The 23,652-nt window shown below is 40.8% G+C and overlaps 1 protein-coding gene across 3 annotated transcripts; it reads right to left on the bottom strand.

Annotated features, from left to right (window-relative positions):
• Positions 1–76: 76 nt before the first annotated feature.
• ugp2b (UDP-glucose pyrophosphorylase 2b) lies at positions 77–23,652 on the bottom strand. Of its 3 annotated transcripts, none has more exons than XM_068710362.1 (10): positions 23,632–23,652; positions 20,484–20,611; positions 19,265–19,372; positions 12,496–12,681; positions 8,664–8,797; positions 5,694–5,991; positions 4,716–4,913; positions 2,127–2,369; positions 1,341–1,445; positions 77–1,206 (listed from the first exon to the last, which is right to left on the bottom strand). In XM_068710362.1, exons 2-10 carry the CDS (start codon positions 20,580–20,582, stop codon positions 1,099–1,101), a joined length of 1,479 nt encoding a protein of 492 aa, XP_068566463.1. In that variant the 5' UTR covers positions 20,583–20,611; positions 23,632–23,652; the 3' UTR covers positions 77–1,098. The 3 variants fall into 3 exon arrangements, with proteins under 3 accessions (XP_068566463.1, XP_068566462.1, XP_068566461.1); XM_068710361.1 differs by lacking the exon at positions 23,632–23,652 and adding an exon at positions 23,444–23,526; XM_068710360.1 differs by lacking the exon at positions 23,632–23,652 and adding an exon at positions 22,528–23,399.

The following is a 23,652-nucleotide window of genomic DNA, read 5'->3' as shown; positions in this document are numbered from 1 at the left end:
CTCGATATCAGATCTTTCTTGGTCATTGATGAATGAAGTGATTTTGTGTGCAGAGAAAACAACAGATGACTCCTGCTCATTATTTCATATTGCACTTTATTCAGCTCCAAGGAGGCAGAACTGGGCCCCGAGACCTAGTCACCGTCACAGATCAACACTTATTGCTTTCAGACATGTCGGACCCATCTCAAGTGTGTGTGTGTGTGTGTGTTCTGTCTTTGCGTTGTGTGGACGCTGAGTGACGGGATGGAGCGGAGTCGTAGGACATTAAGGTCATAATGTGAGCAAACAGAAAACAGGAATATCATCTACATCACACAGGGGGACTGTACAAATAAAGGCCTTCACTTTAACACATCAGCTGTTACATATAATTTCATGGCATTAGGACATTATGACTCAAAAGGGCACCAAACACACACGCTAGATTCTCCTCTATGGTTCGAACTGTTGGGAGGTTTCCACTGAAGCTTATTCTGGACTCTGGAGGTCTAAATGAGTCCACAGGACGTCTGTTCTACACTCTGGAACAAAGGGACACGTTTATTTCTCAGCAGATGTCGGCAGGGTTGCACAAGATGTCTACCTGTATGTTCAGCTTCTTGTTTTTGGCTTTTCTGGCCTGCAACTTTTACAGTTAGATGAATCTTAACGCCGCATCAATCAACACAGATGTGATGTTTTGTTCTCTTCACCGGACGCTTGAATGATGTGTAAGTCACAAGCTTGTTCATCCAGAATATGTTTGACGTTTAAAACCAATTTAGGAGTAATTTAACCGCTTAACTATTATATTTTCTTAATCGACTGTTCACAGGGATGATGGCTCAGCGGAGGGTTGGAAACTTTCTGCGTGTCTTCTTCCTGGACGATAAACTGGAGACTACCTGTGAGTATAGTATTATATTATAGTATATAATAAACAGCCTGTAGAGGTCCGTATATCACACATGCACACTTCCTCTCACAATGTGCTGAAACGTGACAAACGGGTCACATGACTGAAATGAAGCCAACTGGGTCACTTGATGAGGGTGTGTTTAGTGTGTGTGTGTGTGTGTGTGTGTGTGTGTGTGGAGAAAAAAAAAAGAAAAGGCGTCAGTGGTCCATGATGCGGAGGTTTCCCGATACGATCTTGTTTTCCAGCATGGAGCCGGCGGGGATATCGATCCGATCCCCGTGGTTGGCGATGATGATGACGGTGCCCTGTGAGGAGGAAGGAGGACGTTAGAACAGCGACAGTTACTGTCAAAGACTTTGACGCCGGAAGCTTCCGTCACGTCCTCGTTAACGACGTACACGACCCGAGGCTTTAATACGCAGCGTCAATAAATAATTACCTTGACCGAAACGTTTTTCCCGAGGGTGACGTCTCCAGACACCGTGAGGTGGTCGAGCTCCAGCATGTCGGGGATGCTCTCGAAGCGCGTCAGATACTCCTGAACCTGAACACACGAGGAACGCTGTGAACAACCTGCTGTGTTGTTTGTGGATCCTCTGATGCAAACATTTCAAACCTTCTGAATCATGTTTTAAAATCATAGTTAAGGTGCAGATTTTACCCCCAACGTCACCAAATAACGTCACACTGACATGTAGCTTTGAGACCAGCAGATTGGATGATGAGTCAGTTTAGTTTAGAGGGAAATGTTTTGTAGAAACTTTATTTAAAAAACAAATGTCTATTTATTTTATTGTGAAGCTGCATTTCCTGTTTGAAAGGTGCTATACAAATAAATTATATTATTATATTAAATATAATACATTTAAAATGTTAACATAACCATAATTTCTTCATCAATTCACTTCTTCTTACTTCTTATTTATTTATTTATAACCATATTTACTTTGTTTATTTCCTTCTCAAATCACTTTTGACCGCCAATAAAAGTAGAAAGAAATACTTAAATAAACTTAAACATCTTTTTTTAGGCATTGCTTCCAGAAATGCTTATTTCTTTGAGCAAATTAAATGCAGTTCACCTCCATTAGATTAAACTAAGACTTCCTGCAAGGCTCAATACAGTAAGTGGGGAGAACTAAACTTGTTCTCAAACACATTAACTAAGCTCACAGCTGTTTATCATGCTGTCTTGTTTACATTATTATTGTCGTTTCATAGTTACCTTGGTGAAGGAGCTGCCCAGCTTGACGTGGGGCGTCGTGGGGAACTCCCTCTTGGGGCTCATGGTGAGCGAGCCGGCGTCCAGGCTGTACAGGTTGGACATGACCAGCAGCAGGTCCGACGTGGTCTTCACGGGCAGGAAGCGGCTGCGAGGCACGTTGATGCCCAGAGCGTTGTCGAAGCATTTGATGGCGGCGCCGACCGCCGTCTCCAGCTGGACCACGTTCTGACCGCCGTCCAGAGTCTGACGGAGACAGAAAGTGTATTTTATGAGTTATGGAGTGACACAAAGAGATATCATGAATTTCCTCTTTAAAAACCTTTTGACTCCAATATGTCAACAAAATTAAACAAACATTTATTACACGGCTTTAAACAATGTTCACATTTCTGCAAATTAGCACATATTTGATAAGATAATACCTCATTTGCATATTCAGATAAAATGTAATATAAAAAATATTTGTCTTAATGTCAGTAATCAACTCGGGAAGTTTCATGTTGATATTTATTAGTTCATTTTTTATCCTATTCACCTGTAGTGTCTCCCTCTAAATAAATTTGGTATCGTCCATATCTAAGCCCCGCCCACCAGCCAAGCATTCACGCGTTTAGTTGACGCCCACAATCCTACAACTATCCAATCACAACACTCAAATAAACCGCGCAGTATGAAGAGGAACTAACGCCTCGTCTCTGGAGTCTGAGTCCGTGTTTCCCAGTCGGAGTTTCTCCAGGATTTATCGGTGTCTTGGCCCGAGTTAATACCGACGCTGCTGACTGTGACTGACCGATCAACGGTACCGTGAGTACCCGGTGTATTTGAGGTAAAGCATCACCGTTTCTTAAACTGGCGTTGTTGTTGTATTTCTACTTCCGGGTTGGTTCGTTTGTGGGGATCCGCGGTAAAACCCGGAGCGGAGTTCTGCGTTATCGTTCTTTTTCCGTGGCTCTGTGCTGGATTAGACTGGACTGCTCTGGGTTGTGAGGAAAAACAAAGTGGATTCTTTACCGAGTGGACTGAACTCAGACTGTGGGAGACATTTCTGGGTTTCAGGACTCTTTCCTGCAGCACTGCTTTGCTTGTTGAATTTAAAACACTTACTAAAAGCTGAATTTATGTATATATTTCATTGCTACTGGGTATTTGCCTTGTTGTTTTTTATGGTTTGACTAGCTTTTTTCTTTGTATCTTTAAATTATTATTTGTTGGATTGCTGCCTCATGTTTCTTTTAACTCTTTGCTTCTTTGAAACGTGTGTAAAAAATAAATAGAGAAAAAAGTGGCAGAAGTGATATTTTAGTTTATAATATTCAACTCTCACACACACACACACACACACACACACACACACACACACACACACACACACACACACACACACACACACACACACACACACACACACACACACACACAGGAGAGGAGACCAGATAACTGGATTGGTCTGAAGCTCCTTTTCTTTCTTTCCCCCTCTCCTGACAACAGACGGCTCAGAGAGCGGAGCGCCACAATCTCAGAGAGGCTTTCAGAATGTGGGCTTCGTCGGCACGCTCCGATTTCCTTCAGAGGGAAATGATTTATTCAGAAGCGTTGGGTCTCTCTGGAGGAGAGTGTGCTCATGGACGTGGAGAAACGGCACAGATGACGTTTGCCTGTTGTTGGAAGTAAACGGTTTTAATCTGAGCATCGATTGTGAAGTCATCCTGATGTTTCCTTTGAATTGTCCTCTCTCAAGGCTTCAAACATCCGACTAATGAAGAGCACATGTGAGTCATGATGTAGTTAACCGAGGAGAAGAGCTTGTTGTCTTAAGTTTTTTTCCGTTTCTAATACTTAATGTATGTCATACTTTCCTCTATGAGAACTGTGTCTTCCCAAAACTACTTGTTTGCTCTCAGCAGCTTCCACAACACAAAGTTCTCCCTTTGTAAGCCTGTATTTGGCTACATTTGAGAGAGTTTTCCCCATTGAAAGTATGCTGAATTCGCCATTAGCAGCCCCCTGTTTGCAGTGTACACATGGCTGTACAGACAGCTATCACTGGATTACTTTGATCCTGAAGAAATCCTAAAAAAAAACCGTGATGATTCAGAGGCAGGTTCTGCAGTTATAAGGATCAAGTTTTTTTTTTTCTGCTATGATTTCTAAGCAGATTTATGGACGTTGGCGATATCCTCGTGATGGTTTAAGTCCCACAGGATCAAAAAACGTTTCATGTCGATTGACTCTTTGAGTCTTTGAAAATATTAATTTTGTTGTTGACTAAACAGAGTTAAGACTTAGTTTATGGACACTGTTGTAAAGCTGTGTTTATCGGGCTTAGTCACCAAAAATTCATGTGATCATTGTGTCCCTCCACCTTCCTTTAATTTGGTTCTACTTCCCCTTCATTGGATCATTGCGTCCCTCCTCCTTCCTTTAATTTGGTACTACTATTCTGCTTCCCCTTCACTGGATCATTGTGTCCCTCCTCCTTCCTTTAATTTGGTTTTACTTCCCCTTCACTGGATCATTGTGTCCCTCCTCCTTCCTTTAATTTGGTTCTACTTCCCCTTCACTGGATCGTTGCGTCCCTCCTCCGCTCACCTTGGGGTTGACGATGATCTCCAGGTCCATCGCCTTCTGCTCCTGCAGCCTCTTGATGGCGGTCAGAGAGATCCACAGGTTGTTGGTGTTGAAGATCTTGAACTTTGAGACGGATTTGAATTCGTCCACGTGGGCTTTGGGCACCTGGGCGATCTCCAGCAGACGCAGCTTTCCTTCGTACTGGATCAGCGTGCCGCCCTGAAAAAAAGCACAGTCCTCTGTTATACAACGTGTTCTTATAATGCCGCTGCTTTCTGTTATTTCTAAAAGGATTCTTTACAGTAGTAAAGACGTGTCGGTAGTGTATAGTGATATTGCACCCTGCTAGAACTTAACGCAAAGCCATCTTCTGTGAAAGTAGTTCAAATAAAAGCGGTTGACTAGTGATGAACGATAGAGGATTTTTATCACGGATCAGGATAAATAAAGACAAAACACCAACTTTCTATTATCAGTATAAATCGTGGATATTACTTTGGGAAAAAGCCAAAAGTCTTGCTTGCTATCATGAAACCGGAATAGTCATGTAAGAAAGACCAGACTCTCACAATGTTGGTATGTGTATCTATTTATTCATTCATAGGGACTTTATGATTTATTTATTACTTAAGATGTTCACTAAAAAAAACGATTCGCTGCAGAAAAATGTGTGTCTCTCTGTGATGCAATGGAAATATTAGTTTCTTAGAATGGCACCCAAACATACTGGCATCACTTTAAGTTACATTTAAGAGTTTTATTTGGATGATTATTGGGATCATTTTGTGAATTATTATTTTGGCCAGGATAATCATGAAATAAAATAAATTCTTCTGCTGACAGCAACAGTCTGTAGATTATTAGTGGACTGAGGACGCATTTCTAGAAAATGTCAAGTGTCATTTTTCGTTCGAGCGCCACAAATGACATTGTATTTGGGTGGAGGTATTGACCTCAAAAGCTTAACACATTGGTGAATCTCTGTGGTCCTCCACGTACCTTGACGTCGGCGCGCGTCTTATCCGTCACCTCCATGATGAACTCGCAGCGCTTGCCGTTGGGCTGGCTGACCAGGTGGTGCAGGATGTGCAGGTCCACGGTGGCTCCCAGGTTGTCGATGTTGGACACGAAGATGTACTCCTTGCCCTGAGCGATCAGCTGGTCCAGCAGGCCCGAGTTGTAGAAGCTGGCGTAGATGTCGCCGTGGCCCGGAGGGTACCAGCCCTCGGCGCTCTGCCCCGTCATGCTCAGGTTGGTGGAAACCGGGAGGAGGGACTCCTTGTTGACGCGAGGGTACCTGGACGGAAGAAGACCGGACATCATGGTTAGCTTAAAGTTCACTTCTTGTGATTATTACTTTATAAACAAACATTTAATATCGTTATTTACTGTCTGATCACTGTATCGTACTGGATGGTAACTCAAGAATCTCCTTATTGGTCAGGTGTGTGTGTGTGTGTGTGTGTGTGTGTGTGTGTGTACATACAAGGAATGCATCTCTTGGATTCCTTGCACAGGAGGTTTCATCACAGTTTTACTTCATTTAGTTTATTTAAACCAGATTAAAATGTTATCTGATTTGCGTTGCACTATTGAAATATATAACTTTGAACTGAAAAGACTGAACTTGTATCGTCTTCAAACTCTTTCTTTCTTTTTCTTTAAAGAAATGCACTTTAGCTAGAAATAATTCAACTGTCAGATTAAAGTTTCAAAGTGAGGATCAACAGAGGGGACTTTGTATCTAGTCTAGAGAGGATTAAACCCAAACTGAAACCTGCATTTCATTTATTCGTTTGGCCACTTGGGGGCGCTGCACCAAGATATAAACCACATTCTGTCAGTTTATACAGTCGTTATGGGGAACATCTGGCAGACCCGGAGCAACATTGTCATTTATTGATTTCACCACCTAGGCCTGTCACGATAACTACTTTTGTTGGACAATATATTTTCCCAGAAATAATTACAATAAATTATATTATTGTCATTTTAGGACCATTTTATGCCACCGATCTAATATGTCACAATAATGCAAGTGCACACTTTAAAAACAAATCAATAAACTATTAATTCTTAAAGATATTCAGACGATGGAATGTGAAAAAAATATTGTAAATAAATAAAACAAAACCTCACAACCAAAACGATGAATAAAATTGACATTCTGACAAAAATGTGCAATCACAACAGACCATAATTAAGGTTAGCAACGATCGAGATAATGTCCATAACTTCTACATGATCGAGGTTGTTAAAATGATCGAGATCATTATGTCAATATATCTATCTATCTATCTATCTATCTATCTATCTATCTATCTATCTATCTATCTATCTATCTATATATATATATATATATATCGTACGATAAGTCAATAACGTAAAAATGATCACGTAATGTCCGTTTATCGTACGATGACTCGACCTGTAATTGTTCACCTGATGAATGCAGGTTTGATATTCACTCTCCGCTGAGGGAAATATTTGGCATGAATGCTAAATATATAAATGTTCCACCATGATCATAGTTATTAGAGAAGAAACAGACGAACGTCACAAAGACAGAAACCCACGGTGAGGAAATGGAAACGAAGCTCGCCGTGTTCCACTCGAGTTCATCTCAGTATCGCTGCAGGACTTCAAACAACGGCTTCGGGGAGCGACGTGTTTGCAGGTGAGGCAACGAGCCAAAGTGTCCGAGTCATCGCCTCTGTGGGCATGAAAGAGATCAAAGGGTTCCTGAGAAGGATCCGCGTCAGGTTGAGTTAGAGAACCGAGTCATGAGATGAAGATGAGGAGCTGAGAGGAGCTTCAGCGCTTAGTTTTCTTCATGGAAGTCCACCCGACCGCTCTGGGAGGATGATTCACACCAGTGGGTTTGAGGTGAGCTCATCGACTTCAAAGAGGTTTCAATGTTCTTTCAGACGCATGAACATTTTGTTCCGTTTCTTTGACCCGACGTCTTTGTCTCAGAACGGTTAAGAAAACAGACGTCTCATTAAAGAGAGGTTGAATTTTCATCTTCTCCTCTTGAAGATTTTACACGTGACTTTTCTGCATTACAACGTCTAAAACAACCAGACCGTTGATCATGAATATATTTCTATTCATACATTTTTATGATACACTTGTAAGATCTTGGTGTCTTGTTGTTTTGATAAGAAAATTACATATTGTTCTTAAAGTTTTTTTTTTTTTTATATTTCATCACATCTTTCCTAAAAACAATCATTTTTTAATCTATTTCTAGCTATTTCATTTATTTTGGTTATTATAAGGAAACAGTTAGCGTCGTCAGCTATTGTTAGCTGGATTTGCATTTAAAATAAAACTTTATTTTTGGGATCTTTGCAGGAATTGGGATGAAAAAAATGTTTTTTCTAAAAGAATAAAAAACAAAGTGCTAGATTGATTATTTATTCTGCTCGTCTCCTTGAGAACCAGAGAGTTTAATTTGACTAAAATAATAAGTGTACGGGCAATTCTTTGAATTTGTCTGTTGCACCAGAGAGTGTGATGTGATGTGATGAGCAGTGAATTTAATTGGCTTTTTTTTTTTTGTGTGAATTCCTCTCACAGAGTCTCTCCGTTCTCCAGTTGATTGACTGATTCTACCATTAAAATCATGAAGCTACAGCCTCCAAACACGGCACAGAACATACAAGTGCTCTAAATAATTCAAAAGGGAAACCGTAAAAAACCCCTAGTTTCCACATGACTGACAAATCGGAGACACCAAGGCATTAAATATTCACGTGTGTCTCCATACAGTACATCTCACTTCCTGTCTGGAAACACAGCAGAGGATTGTCCATCACTCAGACACCGAATAGAGACCCGTCATCAGAGTTCACTCTGCTCTCCGTCGTCATTTCAAACCCTTCTTAGTTTAATATGAATAAAAACACCTTCAGCATCCAGCTGATATGTTGGCTGATATGTCAGTGTTTCGCCGTGTTTGCTCACCTGCTCTGGTTGAAGGTGTGGATCTTGACGCGGTGGTGTGTGTACTTCTGCAGGATCTTCTCTGTGTCCTCGTCCGTGTTGAAGGAGTTCATGAGGACCAGCGGCACGTCTGTGTTGTAGGTCTTGTTCAGGTGCTGTGGGGGGGGGGGGGACGACATTGACTTTAGCGTTAGCATTATTAGCATCCAGACACGACTGACTCGGACCAGAGGTTCTCAACCTTTTGGTCATTTAAGGCCCGTTTGAATCCGATTGTTTAAAAACAAAACATCACTAAACTGGGTTATGACCATAGACTGCATATAAGAAGTGGACGTAGTCATCGTTTACGGTCCCCTGCTTTATGGTCTGTTTGACTCTAAATGGAGCATAATGTACTAAATGAACATCATGCTGTATTGAAGAAGACTGTAAACTAGAGATTGAGACCATAAACTCATGTTTACAATGTTTACTGAGGGAATAAATCAAGAGAGAAGTAGAGTCATTTTAGACTAGACTTCTATACAACCAGAGGAGTCCGATTCACTTGTCAGAACTTTTCCGGTTGCCGCCTGGTTATGCCTCAGTCAGCTGTAATGATGAATATAATATAAATACCCTCCCCTCACCCGTCGCTGCCTGCCATTATGAATCCACATTTAATGTAATCCGGGTCATATTTCCTCGGAGCTTTTACTGGTGCAGCACTGAGAGACAGACTTCTATGGAAAGCACATTTACATATTAGTGGAGGCATGTTAACCATATATATGTGCTGCATAAGTATGTCATTCTTTTAGAGGGATTAGACTTCTGTTAACCTTGTTTTCCCTTTTAATAACCAGGATGGGAGTTGGCTTTATGTAAACGAACAGTGACGAGACGTAAACGGTGGATGACCGTGTTCCACAGCGCTGTGAGGGAGATGTCACTTCTGGGTATTAAAGAGCTTTGTGCTCACACACTCACACTCTCTCACACACACACACACACACACACACACACACACACACACACACACACACACACACACACACACACACACACACACACACACACACACACACACACACACACACACACACAAAAACGACAACGTGGGAGAAAGCGTTCTGTGAGAGAGGCAGAACACGAGGGATGACGAGGACCGCGAACAACTCAAACGTTCAGTCCAGTGAGGAGCAAACAGAGAGGGCCAAGGTGCAGAAAGGTGCATCTATTGGGAACACTGGTGATCTCAAAGCCCCTACGGGTAGAGTTGTATTACTTCACTATTCTTACGGTCGTGAGCATAAGAGCATTTTATCAGATTCTCTTCATTTCATGGTAGAGCTATAGAAAGTGTTTCTCCTTCTGTTCTTCGCTCATTTTCAGGTTGTGGTTGACGACGAGCGGCGCCTGCCTTTTGTTGCTTTCATAAATCAGAGAATGATTGTGATTGTTGTGCACACAGAGTCCCTCATTAGCAACACACACGGTGTACCCAACAAAGGCTTAAATCGGAGTAAATGACGGTCCAGACGACTCGTAGAGGAAATGAGAACAAAGCGAAGGGTTTTTTTTGTATCGAGCAGCAAAAAAAAAAAAAAAAAAAAGTTGTAGCATGACGTGTTTGAGCTCATTTAGAAATAATAACTATTCGTTTATGGAGCCGTGCAAGTCACGCCATTTTCCACAACACGGTCCAGCAAATATTTCAGAATAAAAGCCTCGTGGTAACAGATGAAGGCATTCCGTCCACACAGAGACACCAGGGGGGCTTTTCAAGTTTGACTTCCACTTCATTAACTTAGCTGAAGTATTAACGAGCTGAAAGCAGTAAACGCTCAGCAGCCAGGTGGCTCCATCCCAGAAACAGTTTTGTCCAATCGTCCTCGTCTCCTCCAAGTGTGAGAGTACAGGACTCTGTTAGGTGTGTGTGTGTGTGTGTAAGTAGGTGTGTGTGTGTGTGTGTGTATATGTGGGATTCATTTTCTCTCTTTTCTAAATGGGCCGATTCAGTCGGGAGGTAATCTGAGCAGAAAATGGAGAGCAGTGACTCGGACACAGAGAGCAGTGTGCTGGGAGGACACACACACACACACACACACACACACACACACACACACACACACACACACACACACACACACACACACACACACACCCCAAAGCTCTTTGACAGATTCATGACAGATTTCTTCATAATGAGGCGGAAACTTTAGTGTAACTTTAAGCTCCTTAAGCTGCTTCATGCGATTTATTTCTGTATTTAACAAACTTAAACGAATCAAGAGATTACTGGTATTGCCGAAGGACTTTTTTTTTTTTTTTTATGTACGATCAGGCACAAATAACCACAACCACCCCTGTAAACACACATTCTTTCCTCCAACACACACACACACACACACACACACACACACACACACACACACACACACACACACACACACACACACACACACACACACACACACACACACACTTCTCCGTTTCCTTGCCAATCCCACAGACCTGCTGCTCGCCAACAGATCCTCTTTCACTACACTACACCCCCCCCTCAGGTATCACACTGGACTCCTTTCAGAAGAACCTTCAGCTCTTTTCCCAAACACTGCGAGTCTCACATACTGCAGCCTCACATATGCTTGTAATTGTATGTCTATCAAAAGGAGAGGGGGTGTTATTTTTCTTTTCTAGCTCGGGGTGATGTATTAAATTCCTCTCAGAGGCGTACAACATGTCCACAGACTGGTATTACATCTGACAATACATCACTTCCTGCTGCCCTGCCTCACCGGTCCTGATGTCGCATATATTCGTCTGTGTGGTAACCGGCTGAAATGAACCTGACTGGCAAATCTGGGCCACAGTAAGACGGTGATTCAATTTGTAGAAAGAAGTCCGTCAGCTCTGGTAGTGAGAGAAAAGAAACTTTTATCCCCAGATGGATTCATGGTCTGAGGTTACAGGACAGTAAAATATAAAAACAACCAAACTAAAGAAACAACAGAAAGGGGAGAGTTCAAGTGTGTCTGTCTGAACGTATCCATCATCTCTTCTACAGTGAAGCTCCAGAAACAGTTCATTTGGTTCTTATGTCTAAACTAAAATCAGTGAGGTTTGGTGAGAGGGTGAAACGGTTTTGGGGAATATGTTCTCCTGTCTGTCTGCGGTTAAAACCAGGCGGCAACCTCCGGTTCTGAAAAGTGAAGCCGATGTGGAAGTGTCTTAAAGCTGCATTCTCTCTAGTGTCCATCAGGGGGCGACTCCTCTGGTTGTATAGAAGTCTAGTCTAAAATGACTCTACTTCTCTCTTGATTTATTCCCTCAGTAAACATTGTAAACATGAGTTTATGGTCTCAATCTCTAGTTTCAAGTATTCTTCAATACAGCATGATGTTCATTTAGTACATTATGCTCCATTTAGAGTCAAACTGAGAAGTTCAAACCTCAGTCTTTTATCAGTAGCTTACAGTTTTGTGGTGACCTGCTGCCCGCCTCACTTCCTGTGAAACTCTACTCTCTGCTATTTAAGTCAACATGCATGTTTTTTTTAAACACATTTCTGTTTTGTTTTTCTGCTGTGTCACGCTCTACGTCACGAACACGAGGAGAAGAAGTGATCGGGGCGTTTCTAAAAGTTATATTTGCTCCCTTTTGTTCTGCTGATCCGAATCCGGGACTCCAAATCTCTTGCAGCCCTATTATTTGCACATCAAATAATATGTCAATATTATCCCTAATGTCACGATGACATGACGTAAGGACCAAAATAAAGAACTACGATAGTGAAGGCAGAGCTCTGGATCTCTCTGAACGGCCATTTTAAATTCTTTAAAATCGAGCACGGTCAGGTTTTCCGTACCTCGATCTGCTGCACCGTGAGGTCCAGGAAGGTGTTCTCGTTGCGGACGCTGATCAGGCTCTTAGGGCCCTTGCACCCCATGCTGGTGCCCAGGCCCCCGTTCAGCTTCACCACCACCAGTTTGTTCAGGCAGTCGGCCACGTTGTCCGGCAGACCTCTGCCAGCGATCTTATCGTACGGCTGGATCTGGAGGAGAGAGAGAGAGGGAGAGAGAGATGGGGGAGAGAGGGAGAGAGAGGAGCACATTTAATAAAAGTGAAGAACAGCTTTACTGCTCTCATGAGTTCTACTCTAATGCGTCTTTGGCTGCAAAGTCAGCGGCACTTCCTGTTGTGGTCATTTGTCCATATTTCTTCAAGTTTACTGTGTGTGTGTGTGTGTGTGTGTGTGTGTGTGTGTGTGTGTGTGTGTGTGTGTGTATATATATATATATATATAGAGCCACATTACTGGGTCAATACTACAGCTCGCGTCACGTATCGACCTGTTTCAGTGTCTCTCCCACAGAGCAGGATAGGAGGGAGTGAAGGGATGCGGTGCGAGACGTGGCCGTCCAAAAACAACAAAGCTGTTTCACATTTAGTGAACCCGGAAACACCACGCACTGTTTGAATTCACTGGAATGTCCTCTTCAAATTAAGAAGAAAAGAAAAAAAGAAGGGGGAAACAGCAGCAGGATGTGTTTTCTGACAGAAGATCACACTGCTCACAGTCGTCGTGTTTCTCCAAGTTTCATTCGGCCTCATTGGATTTCACTTTTTTTTTTTTTTTCTCAACTCAAGTTGGAAGCTGTGAGCCATGTGAAGAATCATTCGAGGACAACAAATTCTAACCAGATGTTACAACAGCTTTCCGTTAGGCAATGAGTGTTCCTGTCTTAGCAATTAATGTGTCAGTGATTGTGAAATGTCATTCTGTTTCCTTTACTGCTAAAAGCAACCAATCAGTGACAGTGGACCAAGTGAAGCCAATGCTTCATGTTGTATCCTCTGGTTGTATAGAAGTCTAGTCTAAAATGACTCTACTTCCCTCTTGATTTATTCCCTCAGTAAACATTGTAAACATGAGTTTATGGTCTCAATCTCTAGTTTACAGTCTTCTTCAATACAGCATGATGTTCATTTAGTACATTATGCTCCATTTAGAGTCAAACAGACCATAAAGCAAGGGATGCTTTAGGGGCGGGGCTACACGGTGATTGACAGGTCTCTACCAGAGACATATACGGCGTCACCCCACAGTCCAGATATGGTCACTGGTTGCAAAGAACGCAACATGGCGGCGGCCATAATCCAAGATGGCGACCACAAAATCGCCAAACTCGAGGCTTCAAAGCATCAGTCCAGTGCCGTCACGATGACTACGTCCACTTCTTATCTACAGTCTGTAGTCTTTACGTTCGTCTTTTACTTTTCTCTTTGACTGACACGCTGTGCTGTGTAGAGAGAGGCCAGCCACGGATTATAGTTTTGGATTAACGGACGCACGCCAGAGGGATTCAGAATGTTATACAACTAAAATAAATGTGGTTTACGCAACATTATCTGGTGATTGGGGAAGAAGTGCCCATAAAAACAGCTCCATCTCCTCTTCTCCATTCGTCTGCACACCTTTTTTTTTTTTTTTTTTTTTAAATGCCAAAAATGTACCGATTAATAATTTCTGCGGCGGGTTCAGCTCGTCATCCCGAGTATCTGCAGCAGTGAGTGAGCCGTCTGTCAGAATTGGCTTCATGGACTTAAAAAGCTTCTGAATTATTAACTTGGTTGGGGGAGGATTTGTTCTAAAATGTTTACTTTTCGTTCCTCTCGCTCACAATGACTCATCTTTACTCTCCTCTGTTTCTCCATCTCCAGCGTCACTTAAATTTTCTATTTCACTTAACGTTCCTCGTTTCAACACTTGTCTCAAGGCTAAGCTCTAATCTTCTCTCTTGTCTTTACGTAACTCCCTCCCTCCCTCTCTCTCTCCCTCCATCTCTCTAAATCACACTTCATTCATCTTTTGCCGCTCCGATCTCCCAAAAAAGAAATAAACGAGGCGGCTCAGAATTGGGGAGCGATGCGTCTGATGCAGGCGGAGGAGGTAGAAAGACAGACGAGTCTTTGTTGTTTTCAACTGAGGAAGTTCTGTTTGTGTTCAGCGGGACAGAACCAAACATGGCCGACAAACGGCGGGCGGCCTTGTCTCTCTGGCAGGAAAACCCGGCTGAAGGTGCGAGGTTTCATTTGGGAAGAATATTCTATTTCACAACAGGAAGTGGGGGACATCCTATTGGGCAACACTCCTTCTTTGTTTTAACTGGCTGAGATGAATATTGGGAAAGACCGGGACTACAGGTTCCCTTCCTCGAGCACACCTTTTAGAAGAGAAGCCTTCATGTGCTGGCAAACAATTATTATGTTGTAATTCTTTTAGACATAATGGTTATAGGTGTCACAGCTACATGAAACAGGATAAATAAACCTCTCAGAAGTACTACTATGAATGAGTAATAATAATAATAAGCGAGTAATAAAAGTGTTTTTCCTTTATACTTGGTAATAATGCTGCTATAAATGTGGTAAATCAATTAATACATGTTTAATAAGTTGATGATGAATGGATTATGCAGGACTTCTGCATATGGTTCAATCACTCAAAAGTTTTGAATGGTTGATAACTGATATTTAAACTTAATTAGATACTGTAATCTATAATTAGTCCAGCAAAGGAGACATTAAATAAAACAAGATACAGTTAAATCAGTAAGAAGCTAAATATTATAGTAGATAGACTGAATGGTTGAATTTACAATATGTCACATATGAGATATTGATATTGCACATAAATTAATTAATGCTTTGTCAGTTGTTGGTGCGTCTAGTCTACTGGGAGCAGTGTTGATTGTAATGATTTACTAAATATTAATAAAACAATTAAACAACTGGCGCCTTGTTATAAAGGATTCTAAGATAACAAAATTACACAATATTAGTTTTTTTTCCCTTTTAGTTCTTACTATTTTCAGCTATTCAGGATTCAAAAAATCCTCAAAATCAAACAAAAAATCCTCAAAATTAAACAATCTGAGAGGGTTTTAGTTGCTCCATTTCCTGAAATACATTTAGTGCAGTACAGCTTCCTGGTGAAGCTCTTAACACATCAGAGTCACACCACATTCAGTGCTCCTCCTCATATAAAAGTTGAATCTCATCAGAGAGGAAAAGCTTCAGAAAGTCACACCGACTGATTAATTAACGCGCGGCTGGTGTAGAATCTGATCTAAATTAAAAACAGTGTGGATGTAACGAGCTCTCGTGTGTCTCCTCATGTTTGTAATCTCATCTTAACCCTGAAACAATTCACCGCAGCTCTGTTTCCAATTATCTTGTGAGTCATATCTTCTAACTGCCATCACAACAAGGAAATAAAAAATACATAAAGGGTAAACCCACTCTGCTTTTAAAGTCACAGTAGACGCAACCAACGCTCATGTGCTGCTGCTGCTGCTGCTCCATTTACTGCCCTTTTATTCTCACACAGGACATCGTGTTCAGACTCCACAGATCAAAAAACAATCACTTATTTTACTAACTCCTTTCAGTCCTCGAAGTTCACACATCAAATAGAAACTGAAGCATCCCTTGTGATCGAAAACTCAAGGAAAGAGGACAAGGAAATCCTGCACGACCGACTCAAAAGGAACAGTGATGACTCGGCACTTTGTTAGTGACCGATCCACAGTTCATTCAAAAGGAAACTGTTGTTGTTGTTTGGCTAGTTGGAGGTTAGAGAATAGTAAATGTAGATTTACTGTAAACAATAAACGGAACATTTAGCTCTGGCTTTTTTTGTTTAAATCTGTGTAAATTACTTTACAATGCAGGAAACCTACATGACACAATGGGATCTCGGAATTTTGGCGACCCTGTTCAATAAAAGATACTTAAATAATGAATAAATTGAAGATGAGAATCTTATTCAGGTCACCTTATGGGTCAGTTTAGAACTAGTCATAAATTCATGTGGTGGTTAAACCACGACCCATAGTCAGTGGTGGAAAGTCATGAGTACTGTTTGAGGTACTTGTTATTTACTCCCATTTTATTCTATTTTATGTTCCAACTCCTCTACATCTGACATGTTATATTGTACTTTTACTCCAAAAGCACTTATTTGTATTGCTAAATTTTCTTTGCAGACGACAACTCTAAATACATATATGATGTAGAATATCATTAAAAACGTAATATAGATTACAAAGTATGATAGATCCCAAGTCAAGACTGACAAATCCTGAGTCACGTCCTAAACTTTTTGCACTTTTTGCATACTGCAATTAGTTTTCTGTAATTTTTTCCAACTGGAGCTCAGTAATATTACGTTACTAAGTGGAGAACGAATAGTGTTAACGTTAAGTTGATCTTGGTTATTAATTTTTTCGTGGCACACTTTTTAAAATAACATACTTTTGAATCTTTGGGGGGGGGGGGGGGGGGTGAAGTCACGAGTCACGAGTCCTTGATGCTTAAATCTTAAGTCAACACATTTGTGACTTGAGTAAATACTTCTACCACCACTAACAAAACTATTCTTTCACGACTTGCATGACGTCATGAAACATGTAGACATTGTGTTCGAGTTTGCTTTACTTATTTATTCTCCTCCTCACATGAACTGTGTCAACAGTCTTTCATTCACTTTATGACATACAGCGACGGTGGACCACAGACATACTTGTGTAACTTCTATTTGTCTCATTGCTGAACGGGAGATAAAGAGCATTGATTATGGAGAGCAGGAGGTTTGTTACTGACTACTACTACTTAGAAGTTTTCTTTAACTTAACATTGTCTTCACTATGAAAACAGACCGTCCAAAGTGACCAATCACCGTTCTTGGAGTCAACTTATGGCTGTTTTGTTATTTTTAAAACAATTACTCTGCAAAGTAATAAAACGAGTTAGTCTCTAATGATTGCTGTGTCAAAGGTCTCGTTCCTTGAAGAATCGACCTTCTAACCCGAGCTTATTGTCCCGTAAACAGTCTCTGAAAGCTGAACTCCTTTCACCTCATTGCTTTAAATATTAATGGATGCTGAAACTGCAGCTTATTCAAATGCAAAACTCATGTCACCGAACGCCAGCTATAGGCTCCTAAAAATGCGCCGAGCGTGTAATTTCATCATTGGCGTCTCCGGTGGGACTCAAACCCCCTCACGACCGCGTTACTGCCATCAAACGGTGTGTGTTTACGATTTGCTGATACAATATTCCACATGGCGGTGGGACGGAACAAATGGGACACGAGGGACACGATGTTCCCTCCCGACATGCAACCGAGCTGACGAGTCCTGAATCACACATGTCATCTAATTCAAGTGGAAAGAAAGGTCTGCACTCTGAGCTCTGATGCAAAAAAGAAAGACTTAAATATTAAAGTGCTCTTTTTGCTTTAAAATACCTCATCCACATTTCCCAATTGTCCCTGTAACTGGTAAACACAGCGGTTTGTTACGCAATGCACCACTTAGCGTGTTAAAGGTTACAAGTGACTCACTTGTACTACTTGGTTATCAGCTTATCTTTTTACTGTGCTCAAATTCAACACTTTGTTAGATAAGACAAACATCAAACCTCTTCTCACCGCGTTGTTGTAGATGTGGATTTACAATCCCCCTCTAAAGACTCTTAGATTACTAACAGAATTTATTAGAGCCGACAGAGTGATTTATAGTTCTTCAATAAAACAGATGAATGATTTACAGTCTTGTTTGTCGGAGTCAAGAAACACAAAGAAACAAGAGTCAAGAATTCGACAGTACGTGATGAGAAGAAGACTACTTTCAAGAGGAAAGTAAGGAGCCATTATTTCAAAAATAAACAGTGACACAACATATTCAGTCACAAAAAGAAACTGCTGTTTATCTCCTGCTTACATTAAATGTGGCATCCCACAAGGTTCAACTCAAGGCGCTCTCTCTCTCTCTCTCTCTCTCTCTCTCTCTCTCTCTCTCTCTCTCTCTCTCTCTCTCTCTGAAATACAACATGTTTATGTCTTTATACATTTTATAGACGCAATGATTAGTCGACTAAGCGATTAGTATAAAAACAATCGATTAATCATGAAAGTAATTTTTGGTGAACAAAAATGTAGATTTTAGCCTCTCAAATATAGAGATGTGCTACTTTTCTCGGTTTCATAGCTGAATAAACTGAACTGCTTTGAGTTTAACTGACAAAACATTTAAAGACATCAATTTGGATCTTTCACTACTTATAAACCATATTAAGACAATGATCAGCAGACTAATCCATAATGAAAATAAAGAAAGAAAAGGCCACATTACTGTTTTTTTTATTGTGAATATTGTCTTGAATATTGTCTTTCAGATTAAGGGCAAAAAACTGAATATTTTGTGCATGTAAACGTACTTGGTGACATAATAGTGCAGTGTTTTGACATCTGATAAGCCTTCAAACTCGTGGATGTGTGACTCAAGCGTCATGCCTCATTGGTTTGAGGTTATTTCAGTTTCCTATTGGGTGTTAATTCATTCTTGTTGTTTTTAATAATTGCTTTCTGGCTTAGTCGTCTCCTGACAAGACCATACAAAAGACACCGTGTGCATGTACAACACACTTTTAAAAAGGATTCATTTAAACAATATTCACTTGTAGAGATGCAGAAATATGAAAGAGCTACAGGTAAAGAGTTATCTTTTTACAGGACTAAATGTTTTTCTAAACGCATACGCACAATCAAAACCTTGATGAAGAGGACTTACCGAGTCCTCTGGAGGTCTTTGTATCTTGATCCACTCTATTGACGGACCCTTCACCTGCAGAAATCTGTGGAAAAGATTCTTGAAGCCCTCAAAGTCTTTCCTGGACACCTGAAAAAACACACATTATTTAAACCTTCATTCATCTCAATCACGAGTGAAACACTTTGTATGAATTAGGATTAATTAATAACATTATGGCCAATCCCATTCAGAGAAGTCATCCTTCTTGGCTTTTTTTTTTTTTTTTTAATGTTCCTTTTACTGCATCGTATGACATCTCAACTACATTTTATTAAAAGGAAGCTTTAAGTGTTTTTTGCAGACTGCTGCTGCACAGGCTCATTTATTAATTATTTTTATATATATATATATATATTAAAAAATAATATATATAATAGTATATATATTAGTATGGTTACACAAAAATAAGATGACAAAAAAGTAAATGATAAACATTTCTTTTGATAAATAATTGATTTAGTAGAATGTGTAGAAGAATCCATTACTAGAGGGTTGGGGTAATAAATAACCGTGTAAGTGGTCCGTCACACTGGTATCTATTTACCCTGGAGACCTGCACAGTGGTTCAAACCAGTGTGTAACTAAAGAGAGTGTACTCTACAGTGTGTGTGTGTGTGTGTGTGTGTGTGTGTGTGTGTGTGTGTGTGTGTGTACACGCCTCACTGGCTTATTTAACTTTTACTGGAAACACTTTTAAAATGAAAGTGTGTGCGTGTGTGACTGTATCGTTCCATCTTTTGAGAGGGTCTGGTTAACGTCTGACAGAGTGTGTGTGTGTGTGTGTGTGTGTGTGTGTGTGTGTGTGTGTGTGTGTGTGTGTGTGTGTGTGTGTGTGTGTGTGTGTGTGTGTGTGTGGTCAAGCAATCTCTAGTGGCAGCTTTGTCTCGTTTCTATCGAAGTAGAAACAGATCAATTTCTAGTTTCTGATGAATTGTGTCCACTCTCGACACCAGAATTCATCTTTGGGACAAATCTACAGCGTCTCTGCGTGACGCTTTACATCATGATTCAGATTAAAAACAGATGTTTGTAATTTCATGACGTATACTTGATGTATGCGCGTGCGTCTGTAAGCGTCTAGGTGGAGCCCCCTCATTGGCACGACTCTACGGTATGTGTCACTGTTGTGTTTGTTCGCGACCCACCCGCCCCTCTAAATCACAACCAGATGGTCTTAAGAGAGGGTGAGATGTTGCACCTCTCGCTCTGGTCCTCTGCTGGTGTCCAGAAGCTTCTCCAGCTCCGTGTGCATGGAGCTCTCCAGCTGCTGCCGCATCATTTCCTGGAACTGAGCCATCCCTCCGTTGGCCACTCCTTTACTCAGACCTGAGCAGGAGAGAGAGAGGGAGAGAGAGAGGGAGAGAGAGAAGAAGAAGTTTGGAAGATAGAATTCAAAGTATGCGTGCAGCTGTGTTTAAGAACCTCGTCTTCCAAATGTCATTCTTTTGCTCATTTTCTTAACTGGAATCATCTGTTTCAGCCTCCTCCTCATGCCTCTGAACACAAGCAGAAAAAGGGAATCTTTTTAAGTTCTACTAGGATTCTATTGCCGTCACAGAAGCTGGAAAAGCCCAAAGTGTAATGGTGTGGAAAACTCAATCAAGAGGGCGTATGAGCACATCTCTGGTAAACACAAGATTTAAAGTGGTGCTTTTGTGTGATTCTTAGTGTTGGTTGACTAACAGGTTCTTTGGTTTTCCGGGTTTTTTTTAACTGTGGGAACTTGCTGCTTTTCTTTTCTTTCCATTGTTGCAAATCTACTATTTGGTTTTGGTAAGATGAGCCGTCAGTGTTTGTGCGTCACCGTTTCGTTGCTCGTCCTCACTGGTGATGTCCGAGCAGTGTGGTCATGGCCTCGTGTTTGTATCTCGCCATTCGTTCAGCGCTCGTTATCAGAAGCAACGCCTTCAATATTGTCAGAGCTTTTGCGTAATGTATAAATATAGTATATGGCACATAATATAGGGCTATAAAACATAGATAAGACTCAAAACTAGAGAAACCAGGAAATAAAAAAAGGACAAGTAGATGTTTGGATGTGTATCTCAGTCCACGAGGAGTTTTTAGTCCATCTAACACGTTTAAATCACACTATGTAGGGTCGATATTAGATCATCGCAGTACAGATGTGGTGAGATTAGTTTAAGGTAGTTAAGGAACAGCGTAGACATTTATAGATTTGACTTTTAACAACCTAAAACATCAGTATTTGGCCTCATGAATCACGTATCGTTCAAAAATTTTAAATCAGCCCAAAAGACAAACACTCAACAGCTCTGTAGTTGATAACATGACTTGGAAAACTTTTTCGACAAAATGGCTAAAGCAAGTTAGTGCGACTTGGCGTGTACACAATAATGATAACAGAGTTTTTAATTGGCAATTAAAACCATTAGCGTTGGCCAAACTGGTTTACTGTAGGTTTACGAGGTGAAATGTCACGTGTTCAAAAGGACGAGAAAGACAGGAAGGGTGACCTAAAAGTCACAAAAAGAAAAAGTAAAAAAAATGTCATTATACAGTTACAACATAGGGGTAGGTGTGGCTGCACGTGAAGCCTCACAAGTACACATGGAGCAGCTGAATAGGACCAGTTATGAATTTATAAATAAACTGTTTCATAGATTGTGAAATCTGTCATTTTTGCAAGTTTCATTTACAGATCATCATCAAAACTACAGTTGATAGGTTTTCATAAAAAAAAAAAAAGGGAAAAAAAAGACCTTATAGCGAAAGTGGAGTTGTTTCAGAATTCAGGAAATGATCTGCAACCCCATAAATCAGCTGTCACATTAGCACATTGGGGGGTTTTGATTGTTGCATTTATGGCAGAAACGTGTAATTTACCGTCAGGCTGGTTGCTGATTCAGCAGGAAATGTAACAACATTCATAAAAACAGAAGCGGTGAAATAAAAACCAGTGAATACAGTGGAGAACTTTGGCCATTTTAACTTGTTAAATTCCAGCATTGAGGGTGTGTGTACTGCCCATCTGCAATGCTGTAGGAAAAAGTGATCATTTAGTGACATAAAGGATCATGTAAAGAACACTATAATGACAGGAAACTTTGAGATAAAATGAAAGTACTGTACTAAAAGGAAACGGATTAGAACATGAGGTTGGCTCTTGTGGATGATTTTGTAAGCAAAAACACATTTCAAAATAAAAGCAATAATTAAATGATCTACTCGTACATAAAAAGGTTAAGAGTGGATTACACAACCTCCATAACACTACTTACCTTCTACATAAAGTGCCATGCTTACAGCTGCCAGTTCAGCAATACAGTTAAATAATTAAAAAGTAAAAAAGAAATAGAGCTTCAAGTTAAATATTCCAGAGAGCGAAGTGTCATTGAACGTACATTCCGTTAATTACAAGTAAAACAAGCTTCCTTAAAGCAAACGGTTCATGTATCCAGGTGTGTCACAACCTCTCTTTTTTTTAAAGTCCATTCACAACTAAACTCTGCAGGCGGAGACACACAAACATCCAGTCACTCTTAAATGTTGTCTCTCCGAGCTGTGGCATAAAGTAGTTCCTGAACATGGATCTGGATCGGGTCTAGGTGGATCCTTTATCGCCTGCCTCTCATTTTTTCCAGCCCCATTTTTTTTTTTTTTTTTTTTTTACCGTCGAACACGTCACAGTTCCTGCCTGTGAGGCTCTCGACGTCACGGTGTTTTTTATTACCCTTTCAGCCTCTTTTCTTTTTTTTTGAACTGCTATCAAATCGCCAATTATTAACCGACGAAACTCACACTATTGAACCCGGTCCGCATGACCTGCGTGATGGGGAACTTCACACAAGCGACACCGGAGGCTGCGGAAATGAATGAATGATGGACGAGTGCGTGTGCGTGTGTGCTAAGGAAAAACAATGAACTCCCCTTCAAGCGTGTGTGCTCCCTTTATTTATTACCGTTAACCATAAAGATAACTGTAGTCTACGGCGGTGCCCTGAACGCCACACGAGTCCTTTTTTCTCCCCGTTTTTGATTAAACAACCGTTGACGTTTAAAGAAACGACCGTTGGGCTAATAGCTAGCGTGGCGATACGGTCACGAGCTCCACTCGATTTGGGGGTAAAATAAACCCTCGGCAGTGTCAAGAGGCAAATAGGTGGAACGTAATTCGAGTTAAAGCCATGTTCTTACTGTGTGACTTGAAGGATGCTGGCGGAGGAATAAAGGTCGATGGGTCCTGCGAGTCTGAACCGACCGACACGCAGCAAAACACCGCAGAGGAGACAGCAGGGGTACACACACACACACACACACACACAAATATATAAAGATATATATATATATATATATATATATTTATATTTTCAATAGATTTTCACCTTAAAACAACTGGTTTCTGT

The sequence above is a fragment of the Cebidichthys violaceus genome, unplaced genomic scaffold (assembly GCF_023349555.1).
Source record: "Cebidichthys violaceus isolate CVI_PGR_0920_01 unplaced genomic scaffold, fCebVio1.0.p SCAF_150, whole genome shotgun sequence".
NCBI classification, from domain to species: domain Eukaryota; kingdom Metazoa; phylum Chordata; class Actinopteri; order Perciformes; family Stichaeidae; genus Cebidichthys; species Cebidichthys violaceus.
Note: the sequence above shows the minus strand (reverse complement) of the source record. Positions and strands in the feature narration are given on the sequence as shown.